General features: G+C 24.1%; 1 protein-coding gene across 1 annotated transcript; it reads left to right on the plus strand.

Annotated features, from left to right (window-relative positions):
- Positions 1–1114: 1114 nt before the first annotated feature.
- Positions 1115–25120, plus strand: LOC145849763 (zinc finger FYVE domain-containing protein 9-like). The gene is made up of 20 exons (XM_082954817.1): positions 1115–1252; positions 3368–4885; positions 5843–5901; positions 9374–9471; positions 11074–11198; positions 11696–11776; positions 12401–12503; positions 14197–14255; positions 17195–17335; positions 17515–17725; positions 18799–18902; positions 19597–19734; positions 20431–20608; positions 21700–21859; positions 22161–22251; positions 23159–23253; positions 23570–23634; positions 23848–23950; positions 24158–24316; positions 24543–25120. The coding sequence occupies exons 1-20, from the start codon at positions 1165–1167 to the stop codon at positions 24762–24764; spliced, it is 3798 nt and encodes a 1265-aa protein (XP_082810943.1). The 5' UTR covers positions 1115–1164; the 3' UTR covers positions 24765–25120.
- Positions 25121–25869: the final 749 nt, after the last annotated feature.

Raw genomic sequence — 25869 nt, forward strand, 5'->3', positions numbered from 1 at the left:
TTAATATTACTCGAAAGTATTCAAATTTTTACTTTAGAACTAAGACCTGATTAAAACACAAAGAAATACCTTTAATACATACATAAATAGCTTTTTTTCTTAAATTTATTTGATATGGTGTAAAATTTCTAAAAATTAAAACATGTGTTTAAAAACTTATAATATTTAATACTAGTTTTTTATTTATACATGTTTAATTTTTTTATAAAACTGAAGATGCTTTTAGGGCAACTTAAGATGTATAACGTAAAAAGCCTTAAGTAAATTTTATCTATTTTTTTCTAAACTAGAGTTCTTATAATAGATTGAATTGAAGCCTACTTAGGTTATTTTAAATAAAACAGTATTCAGATAGTAAATAAAAAAGTTTTAAAGTTTTGAGTTTTTAACATCTTTACTTTTTTTCTATTAAACATTATACCATGTTTGAGTGAATTAAAAAACAGTGAAAACAATACTTAGAATTGAATAGTTTATGCAAATTAATTTTCAACAAAAGTTAATAGAGCTTTGAATACTAAAAAAACTACAAAAGCAAAAATAAAACTAGTTGATCAAAATTAAACCTATATAAATCATGAAAAAGCTGATTCATAAATTTACTATTTTTCCTGTATAAAATGTTAAAAAAAGTTTTATACTTCTTTTTAAATGTATAACTACTTGATTTAATTTAATTTTCACAAAAGTTAATGCCTGCTCGCTTGGACCCCCCAGTTTCAGTCAACAGACAGTGCATAAAAGTTTGTGTATGACATAAAATAATATTTTCTGATACAAATAAAAGGTTTAAAGTCGAAAACTTAAAAATCAACTAAGCTATCTAAATTTTTATTTTTGATAAAGCCTTATAACTTGATTTGATAACATTGCTTATATTTATTAAAAAAAATATTTTTAATCTAAGAGTAAAAAATAGTTTGATATGCCTAAAGAAAAGATTAAAAAAAAAAAAAATCAAATTATAGATAAAAAAAATATCATCAAAAGTTTTTTTCTTTAAAATACACTTCTGCTTTTTATTATAATAGTTTTTTACTGGGTAATTCCCTAAAAGCAGAAATAAAGTCAGGTGAAAATATAAATCTGTAACCAATTGTTTATTTGTAGATAAAAAATTAACAAGTTTTACATTATAAATAAAGACCTAAACAACTGGTAAAAATGACAGATGATTTTTTTACGGTTGCTAACAGCCTTGATCAGATGCTTGATGATTTCGAGGAACAAGAAAACATCAGTCAGCCAACAAGTATGAAATGTTTACTTATTATTTTAATATACTCAGTTAAATGGTTTAGTTTAATTTTACTATACAAGTCTATATATAGCATAACTACTTATAAATTGGTTAAAGATATCAAGCAAGTAATCACAAACTCAGTTATGCTAAATATTTAAAAGAGTTACTATTATAAATTTTGTTTAGTCATTCAGAATTAAGTAAAGTTGTAATTATGCCAGTTTAATTCAATATTTAATATACTAAACCTAGAGTTCATAACACTGAGTTAAAAGTTTTCTTAAAAAAAAAATACTAACACAGGTTCCCATACCCATTATAACTTAATCATTTCAGAGTACTTTCTTTTTCAAAATTCTAGCAATCTGAAATTGTAAAAAAAAACAATGATAAGATAAAGTGAATTATATCATTCTGGAAAAAAATACATGTTTTTTGTATAATTAAATGATGTGTTAGAAGTCATTTTAAAAGAAAACATAGTTTTGTGCTGTTTAAATAAAAAAAATATTTTTTCCTATAATTTTAGTCTGGCTGAGACTAGTTTGGTAAAATAAGATAATTTTTTTTTGTTTTCATATGTGTTAAAATATTTTTTGGCTTATAACAATACCAGTAAGTATTTTGAAGTTATTAAAAATTTTTAATTTACTTTTACTATAATTAATTTTTCACAAAAGTGTTTCTTTTGGACAAATATTTACTAAAATATATGTTAATATAAGTTTTCATGTAGTAAAATTTAAAAATATTTAAAGTATAACTGATAAATAATTACTATGAAAGATTTATCTTAGTTTATACAGCAGAAAATTATGTTTTCTTATATAACAACTTCTAATACGTAATTTAATTTAGAAGATTACAACTAATTACAAAAAATTATAAATTAATTCTAAATAAAGTCTCAATTGATGTTTTTGAAATGTTTAACTAATAATTCTATACTTATTTTACAGGCAAATGGTCACAATGACTTTTTTTTTAGAATATAACACACAAGTAGTATAATATGGGCAATAGTCATTGTTATTTAAAAAATACTGGTAAAGAAGTTTAAAAATAAAGATTAGTAGATGTTAAAACACCAATATGAAAAGTATTTAAAATTATAAGTTATTATGGTTTAAGTAGTAAAAAAAAAACTTGATATTAAAAAAATGTTTTGATTTGAATTACCAGAAATGAAATAGTGTCAAACACTTTAAACGTGTAAACTTTGGATTAAGAATGTTAAATTTTTTTGGAACTTATATTTTTTTTTGTTACATTTATTTTTTTAGTAACAATCTGTATATTATAAATTTATCTATATTACAGCAGACTCAATGTTGCTTTTAAGCATGATTTTTCTAAAAATATGTTATTATTTGTTAGTTTTAACTTAACTATATTTAATTTAGTGAGCATTACTGAAGTCACTTTTTTTTATCATATCATTGACTAAACATAAAAGTTTTTTCATCCTTTTTAGATGTCTTAATGCTAAAGCTTTAAATTATTATACTTATTACTCTGCCATTTAAATTTTGTCCTTGAGTAGTCATTAATGAACATTAAATGAACATTATTTCATAAATAAAAGCTACTTGAATTCTATAATGGGTGAAATTGATAACTTTTAAGTTGTGTTAGTTCTAGTTTTATTATTTATTTTAAATGTTGCTATGGTAAAAGTTTAGATTAATGTCTCGTTTTAGTATTTAAATATTTAAAGTTAAAAAATTGTTGTTAGTTGTAAGTTTAAATGATAAAACTTTAGAAAAATATCATGGTCAATAAAACATTTAATTAGTTGTGATGACATTGTCAGTAAATGAACAGTAGCATATAAGAATAAGAACTTGAACTAGTATAAATAGAAGTAAAACCATTATTAAGACATCATGATGAAAAGCTTGCAGAATCAGTTTTACTTTAACTTGAAATTTTAAAAACATATATCAGAACTATTTTAACTTTGCATTTCTAGTACTAAGAAATTAAATCAGTATCTTTTTATAATTTTTTAATAAATAGTTTGGTTAGATTATGAATGTAATGTTTAACTATAGTTTGTAATTATAAATTTTTTCATGTTATTTTAATTACATTAATACTTCTATAAATCTTTATTGCTTACAGGAAAATTGGTGAAGCAGAACATAACTCCAAGTCATACTGAAAACTTAACTCCTTCTAAATTACTATTGAAGAAAAACAATATTCCAGATAAGTCTCAGCCATATTTAAGTCATGATGAAAGTATCTCAACTGATACAAGTGAACCTTCTTCTTTTGAAGATGAATATTTAGTGTGTGATGATGATGATGAAAACATCAGTAAAAATCATAATTCTTCTTGTTTAAAAACTTTACAAGCTATTAAAGAAAATCCAATTACAGAATTAATTAGTACTCTAAACGCGGTTGCTGTTGAAAAACAAGGAGAGAACTCTAAAAATAAAACTTTTGTGACATCAAGTTGTGATTTTAATAATTTAAATGAAAATTCACAAACATATGAGTCAAATAAAATTTGTTTTAAAGATGAGCAATCCAATCAACAACAAAATAATAGTTATAAACTGACAGAAAATGAGAAAAGTCCTTTTCAAGAAATTAACATAGTAAATGAAACTACATCTGATTATGAAAATAGTATGACAGAGAGTAGTGTAAAATACAAAATAGTAAATTCTAATGTTGAACAATGCTCAAGTCAAGTAGAAGATTTGAAAACTGTATATACAAGTGAGAAAAGTAATAACCAACAAATCAAAATTAACCAAAGTTCACTGATAGGTTCTTCAAAAGATGAAAAAAACATTGGGGACTTAAGTTTAGAAAAAGGTCTGGTTGAATCTAAAAGTAATGAAATTAAGAACTCAGTAGATGAAGATCTTGTTGAATCCAAAAGTAATGAAGTTAAAGCTAAAGTTGATGAGGATGAAATCTTTTGGAGTTCAAAAAAGTCTTACTTGTCAGAACATATTTCAGGTGAAGAATGTTCAAACAAGTCTAAAACTAATGAATTGATTAATACAGAAGTTATTGTTGAAAATTTTCAAACAAACCACCTAGATGGCAATCCAGTTGAAAATTTACAACGGGTGTTGGAAGATAACTTTAGGAATGAAGAACTGGATGAATTAGTTGTTAATAAATCCAAAACATTAAAAATTAATCACCACAATGAAAACTTAGCAGCATCCCTAGACAGCAAGCTTGTAAATGATATAAAAACTATAAGTACTTCTTCACATAATGAAATAACAAATAGTAACCCATCTTTTTTCAATCAAAAAGACTATCCTTCCGAAACTAAGCCTAATTCTATAACACAAGAAAATGATGAATTGTTAGATGATAAAAGTTTGTCTGATGAAATGTGCTCTCAAGTTATTAATCCACCTATACCAAACTCCACTAATTATGATCAAGATACAACCAACTGTACTTTTATTAATTCAAAGGGTGAACTTTTAAATGAGGATAAAGAGCAAACATCTGAAAAAGATTTGGGAAATTTAAATCTAGAAAGTGATCTTAGTTCTTATCAAAGTGAAAAAGTTGAAAAAACAGAGGAAATAGACAATAAAGATACTCTCTCCAATTCAAACCAATTTACTGAAGAGTCAGTTGATAATAACTTACCTTCAAGTTAGTAAATGTTTGTGTTTATGATATAATTTTACTAAAACTTTTAGCTTTTATAAATTTAAATACTTTTAAAACTATAATACTACTAACTTTTTAATGAATTCCATTATCTACTTAGATGTTGTTTTTTAAATGTTTAAAATTGTTTTGTACTGGTTTATTACTTCCAAATATGTACTAAATGATTAATAAGTGTACAATAAAAAGTGATAACTATAAATTAAAAAAAAATTAAGTGTAGACATATATATGTTTTATTAACTCTAAAAAGTATTTATAGTATTGTTAAGTAAAAAAGTTGATCATTTTTGAGACGCTTTTTATCCAAGACTTTAAATAAAAAGTTATAAAACTGTTTTTGTTTGAAATAAAAACAAAAGTATTACTATATTTTATTTTTAGGAATTTATTAGCTTTAAAATGAGCTTAAAAATTGTTGAATACTAGAATAATTAATTGAAACAAGTTTAAAATATACTTTTAGTATTAAGACCACTTGGTAAATATGTTTTTGATACTGTTTATTTCTGGATGCTACCAGTATCAATTACTTATGCTACTTGTTGATAGACTTTAAAGTAAATGATATTATAACTATACTAACATAAATAAAGTTCGAAAGTATATTGTTTTAGTTAATGATTTATTTTTTTAAATTTCTTGGTTGTGAATGTGATTTTAGGTAAATAGTATTATTAGTCTAGTTTTGCAATATACTGTAGATCTTAATGTTTTTATATAATTTACTGTAAATAACTAAATAATTTCTTCAAAAATAATATATATGTTTAATTAAATTTTCTTTTTAAACTTTTTAGTAAGTGTTTTTAGTTTTCAACGGTATTTAAAGCTAAAATGCAGAACTTATATTATCATTTGTTTAAAATCATTATAAAAATTAACATAATCAAGCATACAAATTTGTACAACTTTTAATTTGTTGTTTAATTGTTTTAGCATCATACGCGGAACAAAATTCTGTTGAAAATGTGGAATCGATCAATCATATAACTGAGGTTAGTATTTAGGTTAATATGTTTTATTTCATTATAATTTAAACGTTTTTGATTGTTGAATTCAGTAATTTTAATATTCAGATTATTTTTTTTACTTATAGTTTTGTAAAATGTTATACTTTTATATCTAATTAAAAATTACTATAATTAAGTACTTGGTTATCAGTCTTTTATACCTAATTTCTGTTTTCTTTTTTTTTTTCAAGTTTTTTCTATATTTGACAACTAAGGCTACATCAAAATTATTGAAAAAATAAAACTTTAACTCAAATTGTTATAGAAGTTTCAAAAAGTTTATGACTAGTTCCATATAGTTATGAAATTGTTTCAATTCGAATGAGTAAAATTTGTTTTCTTTTTTGTTTTCTATTGTTTTTGTGTTTAAAAACCTATTGATTTAAGAAATTAATTAATATGTTGTGTATTTTCAATTTTAAGCTATTTAATAAATTTCATTTTTTTGATAAATAATAGTTTATATTTATCCAAATATTTTGGTATAGGCTTTACTTGAGTCATTCAATGTATGTAGTGCCTTCTGTTTCTTCGTTTTTGATATTTTATTTGTATATGTGTCGTAGATTGCTTAGGTTTTATTATAACGAATTTGAATTTCTGAATTTTATTTCAATTAACTAACAATTAGTTATTAACCAACAATAATTTATAAGCATTTATCTAATGTTTATAAATTAATGCAAAATTGTTACTAAATATTTAAGATGTAGTTGTTAAAAGAAAAAAGCACACAGCTATAATAACATGTATAAAACAAAATAATGTATGGTGATGTATTTAGCTGCAAACACTTTTAATAAAACTAATGAAATAACGTTTTCAAAGCTACTTTTAAAACTATTTTTCAACTACTATTTCCTTCATTGAAACAGCTCTATAAAATAAGTTTTAGTTTACTATAATTCAAGGGATCATCGTAAATAAAATGTCTGATGCACATCTGTAGCATAGATATTTTGATTTAAAATTTATCTAGTAAGTAGTCACAATCAGCTTTAAAAAGTCTTTTAAAATTTATTTTGATAAAAACTATTGTCAAAGACTACTACCATATTTTAGAAGGTCACTACTAGTAATACTTATTCATTATAAATTTACAACTAAATATGCCATCTAAGTTGTTTTTTAAGTTTTAAGTTCTGTTGTATATAGGCAAAAGAAAAGTTATTACTTATATTTAAATTTTAACCAGTATTTATTTCGGCCATCATCAAACAAGTTTAAGATGTTTCGCGCCATCAATAATAAGTAATGAACTTTACCACACGACCATCAACAACAGCATCCAAGACAACTTACGACCGGTATCGTACTCATCAACATGCATAGTCACCAGAAACCGCTGTTGAGAACTAATGAAGTGGGCATAATTGATGCAGCAAATCGTTCGCAGCCCAACGTCTAAGACGGTGTCAGCTTATTCAGAGATTATAGTCAACACTCGTTTGATTAATTTTGAAAGCTGTTGTTGATGGTCATGTGGGGAAGTTCATTATTTATTACTGATGGAGCGAATCATCTCAAAGTTGTTTGATGAAGACCGAAGTAAATACTGGTTAAAACTGATCAAACAAACGTAAGCTAAAATCTAACAATAAGCTGACAATGTCTTAGACGTTGGGCTGTGAACGATTTGGTTTTTAACAATTTTTAAGATGTTGTCCACAAACGATTGCTTCAGTGCTTATACAATTAAGCCCACTTGATTAGTTCTCAACAGTAGTTTATGGTGGCTATGTCTACCTAATGATTCCTAATAAGAACGAAACCAGTGGTGGGTTGTTGCGGATACTGTTATTGATGGTCATATGGCGAAGTTCATTGTATATTGTATTTAAATTTTAAAGCTTAGGTAACTTCCAGTCATTGCTGTTGAAAGTTATATTATTTATGAAATCAGTACTTTTACTATTGACATGTAGCAAGCCTTTGATTAAAACACCTGAAGTATAAATATTTCTCTTTACAATAAATACAAACTTAGAATCTTGTTTAATATTAAAGTTTTTTGAAAGTAGTTTGAATTTTTATAAGCGTATTTGAAATTAATGATTTTTTTTAATATTGTTTTAAAATTTTAAAACTTAATTGCTTTAGTAAAAATGCTGTGATTATAAACAGAACATGTTTAGTACGAATAAATAAGTTTAAAAGTTCAAAGACTTTTAATAAAAAAAAATAATAGTGCTTAATTTTTAATATCAACCGTTTATATTTTATGTTTTTAATATAAAATGTTTAGTAAAGATTTTATTTTGCTTTTTTTTGTTAATTTTTTTTGATCTTAAAAGAACTAACATATATATAAAAATATTAGAAAATAGTTTTAGTGTTGTACATTTCTATATTTTAGTTAGAGTTTAGTTTTTATTTTAACTCTGTGCTTGAATTTATTTTAAAGCATACGAACTATACTAAGAATATTAAATATTGTTTGCTGTAATTTTGTACTTTAACACTAACTATCACCAAACCAAGGATATAAAAAACAATAATAACATTTTACAAAACTAATAAGTTGTTATTTGTTTATACATTATTAATAAAACAAAATGTGTTAAGTTATAATATTGTTGATAACACAATAGTTATAGTTTTCTGAAGTGTTAGTTTTGTAAATTAATTACTAATACTTCTAATAGTATAATGGTCAAATTCTATAATGATCAAAATTAATTTTTGTTAAAACTGTAATGGTTTTAATGCGATATATAAATAGAATTATTAAAAAAAAGTGTTTTATTTCAAGCCATAATTAAGTTTTACAAAGTGCTTCATTAATTTTGAAGTTCCTTTATTTTATTACAAGTGTTTTAAAAAAATAGAATAAATAAATAAATTTATAAAGCTAATAAACTAGTATAGTTAAAAGAATATTTATATGATTCAAAGTTAGCTTAAAAAACTATAAACAGTATGAAATTTCTATACAGTGTAATGCAATACATGCATTAAAATCAGTTGAAATTCAAACGCAAAATTTATATTATATACAAGTTGTAATTTTATTATTATTTATAATTATAATTTTGCTTGTTAATTTAGTTTAAGCTGTCAAATCTGACATGAACTGTTACATATTTTTGTCTTCTCAAATATTTTAAAACTAAATACTTTGTACTTTTTACAAAGCTTATTTTAGCCTGATGTGTATTTGAAAAGCTTTTGTTTTGATAGCTAAATATTTTGTTGAAAACTAGCTATATCTCTAAGTCACTAAAATATTTTACTAAACTTCAAAAAGTTTACTATAAGAAGTTTAATTCTGCATTTAATTCGTTAATTAACCACTAGTTCTTTATTGTTTCTCTTTTTTTTTATTTTAAGTACATATTTAACTTTGTTTACAGATCTGTTTATACTGTTAGTTTATAGAAAGCTGTTTATAAATTTATAAAAAAAAAACAGTTTGTTTATAAAAGTTTACTTTATTAAATGTAGAAATTTTATATAGATAAACTGCCCTGGAACTACAAAACCAGTTTGGGTTCCGGACACAGAAGTTACTAATTGTTCTAACTGTGAAGATAAATTTACATTTACTAGGAGAAGGTATTTTTTTCTTAATATTTCTTATGGCCCAGTAGACTATTGTTATAGTCTTATTATAACAGTTAATACATTAAATTTTCGTGTACTTTGTTGTAAAAATACTTTTTGGCTCGTGTTAGTATTTTTATATAAAATCAATATTATTATATGTTGATTATTTTTCATGATTAATTCTTTGTTATATAAATAATGCATTAACTAGCAACCAAAAAGTTTTAAATGGTATAAAGTTGATCAAAAGTTAAAACTTAAACAAAACTTGTGATTCATATTTTTTAGTTTTCATTGTTACTTTAAATTTTAAAACTTTCTTTTAAATTGTACAGCTTACAATGACAGTAAGGTAATCCACAAAATCTTTAAATAGAAAAACTTAAGATAAACGACCGATTCAACATCGTTAAAAGTATATTAAAGAAACTTTCTCTATTTTACCACAATTTTTTCTTGTACATTTTCTGAATTGATTGAGGATTTTAATTAATTGAATTTTTTAAATTTATAATACTTTGAATAGTTGACTCAAAATAGTTCGTATAATCAAAAATAGTTTTTTATTATGTTTTTTATTCACATCAAAAAAAATTCGGCACATTAGTGTGCATATAAATTTGATGTTACAAAAACTGGTCTCATTATTTAGAAAAAATATTTAATGAACATATATTATAACAATGATGATATAAGAGGAGAAAAAAAAAATTAAATAAAAAATAAATACTTTTTTAATCTCCTAAGTAACCGCTAATTAAATTTAAAACGTTTGTTGTAGAAAGTTTTAAATTTCATCAAAAATAAATTAGAAATAGCATAGTAAAAATCATTGAAATAACTAAAAGAGAAATGTTAGAAAGCTGACTAAGAGATATTATAAATTTTACAAAGTTAGAACCATAGTTATTTATTCTATCTCAATATAAAAGGCAGCTATGTGTAATAGAGTATAGAAACATACAGATTAATATACAAATCGAATGAAAACTAATATTTTATTTATATGAAGTAGAAAGCCCAAAGATACACGATAACTATATCACGCTTTAAGCAAAAAAAAAGTTAAAATTTTAAACTATTTTTCATGTAATGTAACGAAATTTTGATTAGGTACTAAAAATCTATCATAAAGATGCAAAAATTTTTGTATCATTTCTTTTTTTTTTCATTAAAAAACATATTTAAAGTAGCTTTACAGTATCTTTTCATTGTTACTATACTATTTCGGACAGTTGTTTTCTTAAGTTCGATATTATACTCAAAACTAACGAAAAAGCACGTTTTTTAAAAGCCTAGAACAAATTTAGAAAACCTGGAAGGAATTCACAAAAAAAGATTGGCAACCCTAACAGTTATACACTATAAACTTCGTGTTGAGTACACACTATTTTTTTAGTCCAAACTACTCAAAAAAATGTTCACTATACCAAAAACTAAATTAAAAACATCGACAAATGTTAAACTTATTTATAAGGAAATCAACTTTTAATCAATTAAAATAAAGCGTTAGCTTTACTTTGTTATAGTTTTGTTCAGTTTTAGATCATAGAAGCTTTCAGTTTGTTGTCACTATACAAAGCGAAAATGATTATCACTTTAATTTTTCAGGCACCACTGTAGAGCATGTGGAAAAATTTTCTGTAGTTCCTGCTGCAATTTCAAATGTAAACTAAAGTATCTGCAGTTTGAAGAAGCTAGAGTTTGTCTGCATTGTAAATATGCTATAGAACAAGGTTACTTTTTCTGTCAATTTTTTTTTTCTACAAAATAAATAAAAGACATGTTTAAAGTTCGTTAATTTGAAAACTTTATAATATGTTTCGGTTTAAACTTTATGTTAACTTTGTATGTTATAAATTATACGTTAAAGTTAAATAATAAATTTAGGACTTTTTAGTACTATTGCAGTATATTTAAGCATTGAAGATAAGCTTAGTTTTTTACTAATTTAGCCCAAGTTGTATTGAACTTTTAGAGAGTTATAAAAATTGTAATAAGATTCAACTTTGAAAAAAATAAAAAATGTAAAAGTGTTGATTTAAATTTTTGGCCGATACTTAATTTAACCAGCATACATATTTTGTTTGTACATAAATAAATTTGAATTATAGTTTTTTGTCAATTATTTTCATATGAAATGATGATTTAACTTGCAAATATAAATTATTTTAGCGAATTGTTTTCTTATTTAACTTCTAAACTATATTTGTTAAATTTTAAATTTTTACAGCTGATGAAGAACTCAAAAAGCGACTTCTAAAACCAACAGTATTAGCTCAACAAACAACTTCTGAACCTCAGTCTATACTATGTAAGTTTTTTTCAAGTTTTTTCACATTTTAATTAGGTTGTTTTCAATTTAACTTTAAATAGAACTTATAATCTTTCACATAAAGTATTTATCTAGAGAATACTTAATTTAGAACTTAATTTTTGACCTTATTATTTATATTTTTTCAAAGTTAAATGTGTTTTAACATTATTTTTCATTTTAATTATAAGATACTATTAGTTGTTTGCAAGGGTCAATTAGAATATTTTATGAAAATTTAGGATTTTTTATTACGTTAAAAATAAAGACTTTTTTTTTAATTTCATATATTATGAAAATGTAACTTTAAATGTTTTTCAAAAATTTGAACTTCAAAATATCTAAAAAGTAATTCAAATATTGTTATTACTTTTTAACTCTTAGATATTTAGCTTTTTATTTTAAAGAATTTATTCTAAACTTGCTTTCATTATTTCAAGATTGTACGACACCTTAAAACTTAAGGGAAGTTTAAGCAAAATGATAGTTAATATATATATGGTTGTTAAAACAATAACCTTATGCGTATTAGTAACTGTTTTCAAGCTAAAATATATTTTTAAACCAAAAAAATCCATTACGATTTAAACAATGAAAGTATTAAAAGTTTTACAATGTTTACAGCATCGCCAAGCACTGGTAAAGGAGGCAAAAACGTCAGATTTTCCGACGGAACGAGACCTGACCACCCACAAAACACTCCCAACACACCTCCCTTACCTACCAAGTTTGTACTGTTTACATAGTTTGTATGAAAAACCAAGCATTTAAAAAATTGTTTTTTTTTTTAATTTCAATCGAATTTTATATATAATAAAAATAAAACATAAAAACAAGAAAAAATAAAACTACAAAGTTTTAATATTCACTATTTTCTAGCCTATAATAAACAAAAACTATAAGTAATCTCTAATATATTTTAGGTTTACTGCCTTGGTTTTTATTATATTTTATTTAATACATTTTACTATAAATACAAAAAGTAAGTAAATTTTAGTAGTTGATAACTCTGCAATTTTATTTTATAACATTTCATTGCTATAGCAGTTTTTGTTTCGCATATTTAATCTTAGATAATAACCAATATGTTTTTTAGCCACTTTGTTTTTTTTACTTTTACTGTTTAGAAAAGTAATAAATCTCAGTTTTAGAATTTTAGATATATTCAGTTGATGAGTATAATTGTAATAATAACGATTATAAAATAAGCATTTGTAACATAAGAATGTCTTTTATTTTAAACATTCTAAAACAAAAAGAGTAAAAGTTTTATAAAAACATCTCTGTTATTTACTTACATAGAAACTATTTTTACTAACTTATGTTTGTTAGTGTTTACTAACTTAATTTTTTTCTTTGTAATAAAATATGCGCCGTAATGGTTTTAAAGATTAGAGTGCTTTGTGCTGTATGTGCATCTTCCTGGTTTTAAAACGGTTCTATACTATTTGTATACTTTGTCGATGACACCGATATTTTTTTTTAATTTTTGAATGTGAATTGTTAAACTTTTTGTTTTTAGACTATAGTAGGACAAAAAATCTAAAACTAAACGAAAGCTATGGTTTGACAGTTATTTAAAGACAACAAGCTGTCTAAATTTAAGAACAAAACTTCATGAAAGCTTCTATAATTAATTCTATAACTTTTTTACTAAGAAGCACAAAATATTTTCTTGATGAATTTACAAGGAATAATTAATAATAAAAAAGCAGGAAATCAAAAAAGGTAGCATATTTTTTAGTAATAGTTCTTAAACAAGTATAAACTCAAGTAAAATGGTTAAATTATTTTTTAATATTTTATTTTGACCTTAAGGACAGTAATATTTGTACTTACCGTTTATATATATATACATTTATTTTTTATAAGATGTTATAATTAAATATTTTAAAAGTTTATTTTAGTTAAAATTTCTATGATAAACTGTTTTTACAAACTGATGTTGTGATCGTTAGTAAGTGTAAAAATCTGATCACACCACTTCGATTATCAGACCACAAGCTTTCGGTAGACTGAGACCCTGGTTTTGTTCGAACAAAAGCTTGTGGTCTGATGAACGAAGTGGTGTGATCAAACCTTTTTTTTAACTTAACTTGTCTAACGGCAAAAATAAGTCAATATTTTGGCCTGATAGGACATTTTCTGATGTTTTCTTGGATAGTTAGTAAATATATAATAAAGTACTCTAAAATTTTCTATCAACACTTTATACTACTTAATTACAACGAAATTTATTTACTTGTTTTTCTGTTATGTTCAGCATAATATAGTATAGTTTCTTCTTGTGTTATGGTCTAATAAAAAGTATGTATTTGTATTTATAAGAAAACCTGCAAAGTAAAATTGATAGAAACATTTATATTTTATGCAAAATTTAAAGTTTTTTTTATCTTTTAACACAACACTTTTTTTTTTAGGATAATGGAACGAACTTCATTGCGAAAAAAACACACTGGGTTACCACCTATAGTTAAAAGTAAGTTTGATAAAGTTTTTGCTGTGTGCATTAAGAATAAAGTCAATTATTTGAAATATAAATCATATGAATAAGTGATGTAATTATGAAACTAAGTTTACCATATGGTCCTAAATTATCAGCATAAGTAGTTCTAAATCATTAAAGCGTACTTTTTCACTCTTTTAAGTTGTGATTAAAGTTTTTATGTTCTATTTGTATATTATGTAGATGTATTGATTAATCATGTATGCGTTTAAAAATAATTTTAATTTTTAGTTTTTAAAAATTATTAGTTTATTTTTTTAGGCACTTTATTTAGACTCTTGATTAATAAAAGTAATTATTAATAAATATTTCAAATAACATTTTACACCTAATACGTTCTAAAAACAATTATAGTTTTTATTTATTTCGTAAAAATTATTATTATATAGGTTAACATATTATTATGAAGTTTAATTGACCATGCAAATAATTTTATTTATATGTATTTTCCTCTTTATGCCAGGGGTAGGTAAACTGTGGCCTGCAATTTACAGGGTTGCCACAAAGTCAGCAAAAAGGGGGGTTTTTTAAAAAAAAGTCAGGAAATTTGATATAATTGCTCTTATATATATAATTGCTTAACATGCTCTTAATACTGTCGTTTTAACCTGTACAAAAATAGAATTAAAAACTTAACATAATTTCAAGTCTTTGGTTGTGTTTTTTAAATCAGTTTTGATAAAGAATTTGATTAAGAAAAGTCAAGAAATTTTTTCAGCTTGATCTATGGCAACCCTTAATTTACTTTTCAGCTAAAAACATTTTTATTTAAAAGAACAATTTAAAATATTTGTGGTAAAATTTTCCTTTTAAACTTTTACTTCAATAACTACTAATTACTAGAGCATCATAGTTGCTTATTTAATCATGATTTTTTAATGATCACTTAAGTTTTTTTTAAACAAGTGTGACCCGTGGAAAACTGTTACTAAATACAGGGGTCCCGCTTATATATGTTTTAAGTCTATTTACTAGTTTTTTACTGGTATAAAATGTTTTCTATATATTAATGCAACTATTTTATAAAAACAATAATATTTAATTAATGCTCAGTAACATTTCATGCAAAAAAGTTTTCATAGATTAGCAATGCAAAAATTTTCAAGAGTTTCAGATTTACTGATTTAGAGCATAACTTGAAGCAAACTTTTATTTATTTGACTACATCATATGCTCAATAAAGAGTTTTTTTAGAGTAAAAACTTATTTTAGCTCCTTAAGACTTTTGAAAATATATAGATTACAGAAGATTTTGGACTTGAAAATTATTTTATTAGATATTTTGTATTAAAGAAACAAGTTTACTAGTCGCAATTGTGCTTAAATTTTACTATATTAGTTTTATGCTTGAAATATATTACACATTGAGTAAAGTAGTTAGTTTGTTTAAAACGAATTCATTTTATAGATTATGATAATTTCTTATTTTACCTAAAAACAAGTATTTATATATTAAAACAGCTAACAATCCTTGCTTTAAAAGTCTTTAGAACATATGTAAGATCTACTTGTGCATAACTTATATACTGTTGGTTTAAAAATTTTCTCTTAAAGTGACTTTGAACCCATGAAATTTTTAATAAAAAATTATGCCAAAGACTGTAGCTGACATTGAAAGTTAATTGTAAAACTATTGTTAGTCCTATTTAATATTTTAAACATGATAACATTTGTATTAAACAATTGTAATTAGTATAAAATGATAATTTTTGTAAATATAGATTAGTTAAGTAATAAAACAAAAAAATTTAACCCTAAAAATGCTATGTTAAAAACTTTTTTAAGGTAATATTTTAAAGAATTATTGCATTTTAATTATTTTTGTACATAACTACTATTTAATCTATTTAATATTTTTCAATTAAGTTTTGTTGTATAAGTACGTTCTTGTTTTTTTAAACAAAGTAGTATTTTAAATGATGCCTTTATATATTGTGAAGCACGTTTTAAATTGTAAACGTTAATACACAACTTGATATAGCCTTAAAAATTGGCCAAAGTGAATTGTAAATCTACATCTTTTACTTCTTTATATTTCAATAATAGTATTTGAAGAAATTTAGTTTTCTTAAAATGTTAAGTTTTTAATAAACACTTATTTTGATATGATTTTTTTAATAAAAATATTTACGTTATGTATACAAAATATGAAACTCTTTAATCATTTTTTAAATTTATTGTTTAATATAATTTATTTTTATCACAATAGTTGCTGCTTCTTTAAAATTAATTAAAATTTTCATAGTATGTGTAAATTAATTACCAAATACTTATAAAGTTTCAATCAATTAGTAAAATTAGAAATTTTAGATTTTAAATGTATACAGTTTTTAGTTCTTAAGCTATAAATTATTAAGAGAATGCTTATTATCTTTTTATGATGTTAGATAAAGTTTATGTATAAAAGCGACAGAAAAACTTAACTTGAAAAAATATTTTGTAAATACAACTTAGTTTTCTAATTTATAGAAAGCTCAAACTAAATATATTTGTTTGTCAATTAGTAATTTTACAAAAATCTTAAACTAACGAGATCAAAAAAAAAATAATTAGTTGGCTTAATCAACGTAAAACCAATTAAAAAGTATATAATACCACTACCTTTTTATAATTTTTTTTTTTCTAATTCTATATTTTATTGCTAGTAGTAAGTAATATGTTTATAATTTTCTATAGTTTTTATTTTAAGTATTGATTTTAATTTTATTTAACTAAGCAAAAACTACCATATATTGCTTTTAAACAAAGTTATTTTAAATATAAAACTTAAAGAAATATTTAGTATGTTGAAAAAGATGAATGATAATATATTGAAATAACAAACTGTATAGTTCAGGCATATATTTACTACTATTTTATTAAAGACTTAATAGTGCGTTTGCCCATATAACAATAGAAATAATTCTACACAGGTGTAATAGAAAGAAAGGTAACATCTGTTTTCAATCCAGCATCAATGCAGCAAGTATACACCATTATGACATCACCAAAACGACCCAGCGTTGTATTTGCACTAAGCCCTAACTTATATGTTTCCTACAGAATTGTACAATGTCAGTGTAAAGCAGTTTTTAGAAATAATTTTTTTTTAGTTGTTATCAGTTTACTTCCATCTGATTTATTAACAGATAAAACATTAAAAATATAAATAAAATAAATTAAACTACGTGTCTTATATTTTTTTACTGATGTAAAGATTTATTAGCCAAAAAAGTACTAATTTAAATGTCAGATCGCGGAAATATGGCCTATTACTTTTTGTCACGTGGCTTGGTGAATGTGGGGCAGTCGGAAGCCGCTTTGTTGCTCCAAACAAGCGAGTCAGCAAGTCGGCTGAGCGAGCTTGATGTGTTGCAAGTTTGCAAAATGTACGCGCACATGTTCAACCAATCCAGAAAGGGCAAGTACATGAACCCAATGAACTATCTCGCCACCGATAACTTGTTAGTTGTTTTTTATTGGTTACAAAATGTTTAATGAATTGAAAATATTTTTTCCTAAGTTAAAAAATTTGAAAAAGTAGTATATAACTTTTTTTAAGTACTTTTGATTTTAAGTAAACCAATAGCAGTTTTTAACATAAAACTTAAGGATATAAATCTTCAAGATTTATTGTATCCGAATTTATTGCATTACAACTTTTTATCCCTCAGGGATTTGGCAGTAAGAAAAAAAATCTTGTAGAATGAATTAATTAAATAAGAAATGTTTTATAACTGACAAACACTGTTGAGTAAAACTTTTCTTTGCCATGTATTGTTATATAAAAAAATTTCTAACATATATTTTTTTATTAAACATTAATAATTTATCAATGCTAAGTCTCTTTTGTAGTAATTTTATGTATAAAATATGTATAACTATTAAAAACTATTAATTTAAGCGTTTGTTAACAATGGTCCGAGCGAAACAAGTTAACTGGAACATATAATAGTAACAAAATAAACAGTATTCTTTTTTTTTTACACTAACACATGTTTCTGTGTGTTAACGGGTAAACAAACTTCAACGAAGCTTTGATAATAAGATAAATACTGTAAGGAAAGAATAGAATCTAAAGTAGGTATATATACATATATGTGTTTATCAAAAATATAAATAAATACTATAGATTATTGTAGATTAAAGGTTAATAATAGATACAATATACAATGTTAAATCCGACTGTTATAAAACTATATAATATTTGTAATTATCAATTCTAAATTAGATAAAATAAATTAAAAATACAAAATAAACTAACAAATCATAATATAAAGCCACTTACATGAAAATCAAAAAAGTTTTGAGTCAGTATATTCTTGATTTTCATAAAAGTGGCCATATATTATGACTTGTTATTTTATTTTGTATTTTTAATTTATTTTATCTAATTTAGAAATGATAATTACAAATATTATATAGTTTTATAACAGTCGAATTTAATATTATAAAATGTGTATATGAAAATATTAACAATGATGAATTTTATCTAAAGAAAATAGAATTTATTTAAAACTGTATTTTGTTGTTTCAGCTTAGAAGACACATACTTCTTGGGAGACGAAAGTGTTGCTGGAATACTTTTCACAAAAACATCAGCAGCTCACGACTTAAGCTCTTTACAATTCCCTGATGATGGTTGGTTTAACAGTTGGATTAAATATATATAAATTTATTTTGTAACCTTTAACATAGGTCATTTTATTTTTTTTAATCCTATATTATTAAGATTTTTATGATAATGTATAACATCTTTAAATAGAGTTTTTACTCTACTTTAAAAGCTAACTTTGTTGAAGTTCTAACAACTTTTCTGCGTTTTATTTATTGGCAACTGTATTGTGTGTAGAATTAGCATTGTAAATAAGTTAATAAGTGTTTGTTTCAATACACCTTTATAGTATTTAATTTAAGAATACAACTACTACTTTTTTGTTGTTTAATAAGGTTTAAATGAATTTAAGCAACTGTGTTGTTAACAGATCGCTTTCAAATGTGATTAATTAACTTTATTTTAAAATACAATTTTATACTGTGTTAACTTTTTGATAAAAGGGTATGTGTTAATAAAACAAAGTTTGCAGTTTGAATGCTGATACTATTTGTTATAAACAATCGATTATTTATACAATTTTTTTAGTAATCTTGTATACTAGAAATAATTTTATATTTATTACATTATTAATAGTTGTTTTACATTAAATTAAACTTTACCGAACTTTTTAGTAACTTTTTCAATATTAGTATGGTGAAGTTTAGGTAAAACAAAACTTTTGACCAAAATGAAAACAAATAAATAGTTTATAATTATCATTTTTTATTTGAAATTTAGAACTAAATGGAATGATGACGTCACAATGTAATAAACTTTCATCAACCCTGTTCGGTTTGGTCGTACACAAAAGTGAACTCGGTTTACTCAGGGTTTTTCCAACTCGCCTTTTAATGTCATTGGGACTTCAGCAAAATGGTTGTTATTATTTTCAACATGATTTGTAGAAAAATTTTCACTTATCTATTTAAGTACATAAATACATTGATTATGAAAATTTTGACAGTTGTACCGCTATTATTGTTTTATAAGTACTGGTATCAATTATTTTTTTACTGCATGTTATTTATTTACATACAGGTTGAAAAAAATACTAAATACCTGGAATTTGACAATTTAGCTAGAAAAAACTGGAATTTGAGATATTTTAAAAATACTTGGAATTTGAACAAAAACTAAAAAACCTGGGTTTTAAACAATTTTTACATGTAAAATAATAAAATTTCGATTAGGATACGAAAAATCTATCATAGACAAAATAAAAACTGTTTATCTTGGATTTTTTTATTTAGAAACACATGTAATCTTTTCAATATTTTTATACCATTTAAGAAATACACTTATGCCTTGAATTTTATTTTATACTAAAAATGGACTGACAAATTTGTACTTTCAAAATACTGGAAAAATTTCAGAAAACTTTCTAAACTTTTTTTATGTCTTTGGCAACCCTGTGCATGCGGTATAGAGACAAAAATAATGTTTTTTTTTTTATATAACAAAGTCTATACTACTCACTGTTATTAAATAGTTTAAGTATAAAATTATAATAAGTGTAGTATATGTAAAATACATTATACTGTTTTTTTTTTTTTGTAACTGAGTATCCAACAGAGCACCCTTACACAATAGTTAATAATCGCAAGAGGTCGTTAGTGAGTAGTCGTTGCGAAGACTCCGTATTAAGATATTTGTGTGATTTGAATGAATTCAACTATGGCATCACAACTTTGCAAGGTACAAAAATTGAAATCCATGATTCTCAGCTCAAAATTGATATTCCAGTTAATAGGTAAGTTAATAAATTTAGTTATTCTTTTTATTTTTAGTATTTTTTTGTTCAAAATATCATGTAAATTTATTTCAAGCACTGAAATGTATTATTTTATAAAATAGTGGTATTTTGTGTATGTTTATTATATTCAAATATGACAACAGGCCAATTGAATATTTATATTTAATATATTCTAGTAAAAATTGTTTATTTGCTCTATTGTTTGAACTCTTAAACTATTTAGCCTTTCATTCATATGTTAATTTTTTAATAATACTTAATCAAATAAAATTAGTTTTAAAAAGTGTACAAATATTTTGCTTTATTAAAATTAACTTTTTAGTGTATGCTATATTTATTAATATTTATTTTTTTGATTTACTACAAGGTTGAAACCTTTAGAAGCTACTTTTAATTAATTTTGAAAATCAAACTGGTTTTTATTTTAATTAAAGTTGAATAAAGTTTTATTTTAATTCGTTTCTCTTAAAAAATTTCAATTATAATTATTCTTTAACATTTGAAGTTAAGTTTTTAACCTAGTAATGCTGTTTCTAAACTTTTTTATAAAATATAGGCAGTCATGCTTAACTAGTCATACTTTAAAGTTCATTAATAATAATTTATGAGTCAGTTCACCAAAAAATGTTTCTAACAACTGTGATATTAGAGCATAGGTATTCTTATTTGTTCATGCTGTAATAGTAGGTTTCAAGATCTTTTAGTTTTTGATCTTGTTTACACTGAAACATGATATAGTTTTATATCTGTTTTGCAAATATAGAGTGGTTAAGCACATACTGCCCGTATTGTTTCTACAAACTGAGAAAATAACATTTTGTTTAATGGAAGTCTTTGGTTAAATAAAAATATTTTGTAGTATGTGCAGGGTCAAACGCTTTATCTTTTCCAAAAGCTTAAGCTAGATTGTTTTAATCAGGTATATATTAATAAATTTTGAAATAGTTGAAAAAAGTATTCGTTTCGTGAAATTAAGTGTACGTATTAATATTTAATACCAATTTTATGAGGTAGTTTTAGTAATTTCAATAAAAAATACATTTTTAGATAAAACTAGTTTCCTTCATAACTATTTTTATTCATTCAAGGTTGACCGATTTAAACGAGCAAATTCTAAAGAGTTCAAACGAGCATTTAATAGTCATTGGCAGTGATCAAATGTACTCTTCATATGCTAATAGTGATTGCATGTATCTTGCTTGCGATGAACATGCTAAAACCCACGTGATGACTTCTGGTGAAAGCACTGTGAGTTTATAAACCATAAATTGATAAAACAAAACTATATTTGTTTTCTTCAAAGAAAACACGAGTATTTAGATTTTGAAATGTATGAGAACAGAGTTAACAAAATAAATAAAAATTAAAGTAACAATCTAAGTATTAAGCTAGCTTTTATATTATAAGTTTATAGTAAAATGTTTTTTTTAGAATAGTCAAGCTAGTTTTTTATTTTTTTGTTTATGGGTTTCGAATATTGTAACAAAGGTGTTGAACTTTAAAAAGTTGTTAAAAGTTATTACATACACTGACGTAAATATTTTTATAGGAAAACAACAAAATATTACCATCATTCGTTGTACTGAGTGGTTCCTTAAGGGCTGGTGGAGATAAAAAAGTGAAAATAACTGTAGTTGAAGGTTTAGTTTTTTTTTTATGTTTTGAATATTTTGGTGTTATAATTTTCTATAAGTTAGAACTGCTAAGAAAGAAGTCATTAAGGCCATAGGGGGGAAGTAAACCATGTTTTTTACAAGATGATCTTGTTTTATAGAGTTTTTTCTAAGCTTCAAGATGCTTCTTATCGTTTTAAAAATTCGAATTATTTTTTGAGATATGACCAGTCAAAGTTAGGCCGCATAATAGGTTCCCTATAGGAAGGGAAAACTAAAACAGCGAAAAAAGACTATTTTATTTAAAATCTATCTCTTCCTACATTTTTCCAGCAATCTTCTATAAACTTTCACAGTCTAATCTTTATACAATAACAAAAAAACGTTATTTTAGAATTAAAAAAAAAATGTAAAAACTTTTTTTTTGAAAAAGTAACACTTTTTTTTTTAATTTTTGTGATAAAATTTTAATTTTTTTAAATAATTTAAATTCATAAGTAACGTTTTTTCCTTTTAATATACGGAAAATTTCCTGCATATTTGAAGAAGATTGCTTGAAAAATGAAGGAGAAGATAGATTTTTAATGAATTTTAAAATTTCCGAGAAAATTAACCCCAAAAAATTTGCGGTCCATACGTTTGTATCGGAAACTTATTACAAAAAATAAAGAATCTCAAAAGTTAAATGATATTTTTGAATTCTATAAAAACTGGCTTGTAGTTTGTACTTTAAGCTTTCAAATAAAAGCAAAAGTTAATTTTTGTAAAAAAAAGTGTTGGACCCCCCTATGGCCTTAAGATTTGTTTTAATAACTCTTATTCCCTCACTAATTTTTTAAGTAAAAAATAGGGCGTACTTTCGATAAGCTGTTTATTAAATCAGATTTTTTTGGTAGCAAAAACTATGTTTTTTTAATAACAAGTAATTGTACAGATGGCGTGATGGTTGAGTTAATGACTGAAAGTTTGGACAATTTGAAAAATCAAATACTTGCTGGTAAATGCTTCACAATTGAAAATAACGTGGAGGTTTGCAGAAAATTGAATCTAATTACTCAACAACTTTTTTTTTCCTTTATTTGTTTATTAATTATTTATCTTCTAGTAAGAGATTAAAAAAATTAATGAAAATAAATGTTTTTTTTCATGAATCAAGTTGTTAACTAGTTAATGTCTATAGATATAGTGTTAAAATAAGTAATGTAGTTTAAATTTCAATAATCTGTTTTTTATAATTAAAAGTTTGTAAAGAAATCAAAATTTATATTAGTGTTTAAGTAGCTTTTTTATAAACTTTAAGTTTTAACGAAAACAATTTTATAAATAAAAAATATTAATAATACAGAGTAATGATGAAATGTACAGTTTTCAAATTTCAGTTCAGCACACAGACGACGATTTTAATTTTGGGTAAGAAAACAATTGTTTTTTTTTTTAATTATGAGATATTTAAAATTGTAAAAAACACTTTATTCAATAAAACCATTATTCAATTATCAAAAACTTTCAAACCAAAAGTTAGTTGTATAGTTCAAGTATAATACTTGATGCTAAAAATTATTGCTTACTTGTTTTTTCTTGATTTAGCGCATTTAAATTTAAATAATTTTGTAACGAATTTAGAATGTACAGCGATGTTGATTTGAGCTCCCTCCAAGGAGTCATTGGCTACAACGTCAACAGAAGTGAAAAGAAAACTAAAAGCTACGTTCTACGTTGGAATCAGGTAATTTAATTTGGATAGGTTTATTGTTTTACAGTAACAAACATTTTTTTTGTCTACCTAAATAGTTCGTTTAGATATGTTTACGTAACATATCTAAAGCGTTACGTAATATATTAACTAAAGCGGTAAAGTATCAAGTAATCATCTTCTTTGATATCTTCATTTGAAGATAAAATCCAGTTTCATAAGAATATCATTGAAACTCAGGTGTTTTGCTACCAATGCGAGATCGAAGGAGCTGACAAGTCGGTGTGCGCCGATGTGATCGGAAACACGGTGCTTGTTGCCATCGCGCCTCACCTCGACAAAATGATCGAACAAAAACAGAGAAGATTCGCCATCAGAGCCGACATTCACCCCGAACGCGTTAGTTCTGATTGTGATTTTTACTACAGAAGATCAAGAACTAGCTTGTTTTTTCGCGCAACGAAAAGTTATATGATAAAATTAGTTTACTAAAAAATGACATTTTTTGATCTTTCTGTTTGATACGGTGAGTTTACATTTTAATTAAACTTTTAACTAATGTTGTATAAAAATAATTGTAATAAAATAAATTTTGAAACAATGAAAAATTTACTTAATTGTTCAGGTGGGATACCAGGCGGGATGCGAAGGACTTCCTCTTCCCGACTCCTGCCTCAACTCCCTGGACTCGCACCTAATCCCCCTCCTCACTTCATCATCTTCTCTTGGATCCATGCAGGTGGAAGACGAAGTCCTCACTTTCGAGATGACTTTCTCCGTGCTGCAAGTTTCAACAGACTGGGAGTACGTAGCTCCACCTAGCGACAAAAACGAACAAGTTGTATGATTTTGGCGGGAATTAACATTCAGTTTCCCGCCTAAACTTCACCTGGTATGATTTTCTTTGCAGTGCACTAGATTGGGTTATATCTATTCATGACTTATAAAAAACTTATTTGGTTTTAGTGCTTTAGTTTCTCAAGTGTTATGTACTTTTGCTTTGTCTTGTGTATTACACTGCTTATTTTTTTTAAATACTACTTTTATAGTTTTTAACTATGTATGTGTTTAGTGCATACATAATTGTTTTTAAGATATATTGCAAAACAAGAATGGGTTTTTCTTTTTTTTTTGTCTTAAAGTTAATTTAACACATTTTTGAAAATATTATACTTTATATTTGTAAAGTTATAAAATGACATATTTTAATGACTATGATTTTTATTACCTTTCATGTTTATTTTTGGTAGACTTTAAGTCTTTAACTAAAGATTTAATTTTAAGAAAATTTTACATAAAGAAAATTAATAATTCTATTTTTTTCAATTTTTTTTTTTTAATTATAAACTCTTAAATATTTTATAAAAGTTTTTTTTACTAATATCAATTAAAACTTTTTATAGTATTTTTAGTTCTTTTTTTAAATGCAAGAAAGTTCTATTTTTGTTTTTTCTTTTAATTCAGCATTACTGCTGCTTTTTTATAACAATAATAGAAAGTTTTTACTAAAGCAGGGTTGCCAAAAAAACTGGAATCCTGGAATTTGAGAAATGTTGAAAAAAACCTTGAATTTTGAGCAAAAATCACTAGAAAACCTGGAATTGTAAACAATTGTTACACTTAAAGTAATGGAAATTTAGGTATGACACAAAAATTTTATCATATAAATGATAATAAATTTGTCTCATAAAAAAATAATTTTATTAAAAAAGGCATTTAAAGTAGTTTTACAGTATCTTTTCAATATTTTTATACTGTTTATGACATTATTTTACCTTAAACATAATTTCATACTTAAAGGATAGTTAAAAACTTGTTCTTTTGAGAACCTAGTAGAAACTTAGAAAACCTCAAAGAAATTTCTCAAAAGTCTTTGACAGCCCTGACGAAAGTTAAATGAATTTTTTGTCCATAAAATTTAACTTTTTTAACAGTATTTCTAGTCTTTTTTT

The sequence above is a fragment of the Thalia democratica genome, chromosome 1 (genome assembly GCF_965202585.1).
Source record: "Thalia democratica chromosome 1, ktThaDemo2.hap1.1, whole genome shotgun sequence".
Taxonomy (NCBI): domain Eukaryota; kingdom Metazoa; phylum Chordata; class Thaliacea; order Salpida; family Salpidae; genus Thalia; species Thalia democratica.

What these genes read in the sequence shown, in the direction of transcription:
- LOC145849763 (XM_082954817.1), top strand. Translation starts at nt 1,165, where the DNA reads ATGACAGATGATTTTTTTACGGTTGCTAACAGCCTTGATCAGATGCTT. An exon ending in TTTACATTTACTAGGAGAAG is followed by an intron (nt 9,472 to 11,073) that starts GTATTTTTTTCT and finishes TTAATTTTTCAG; the next exon opens with GCACCACTGTAGAGCATGTG. An exon ending in TTTACAATTCCCTGATGATG is followed by an intron (nt 18,903 to 19,596) that starts GTTGGTTTAACA and finishes TTTGAAATTTAG; the next exon opens with AACTAAATGGAATGATGACG.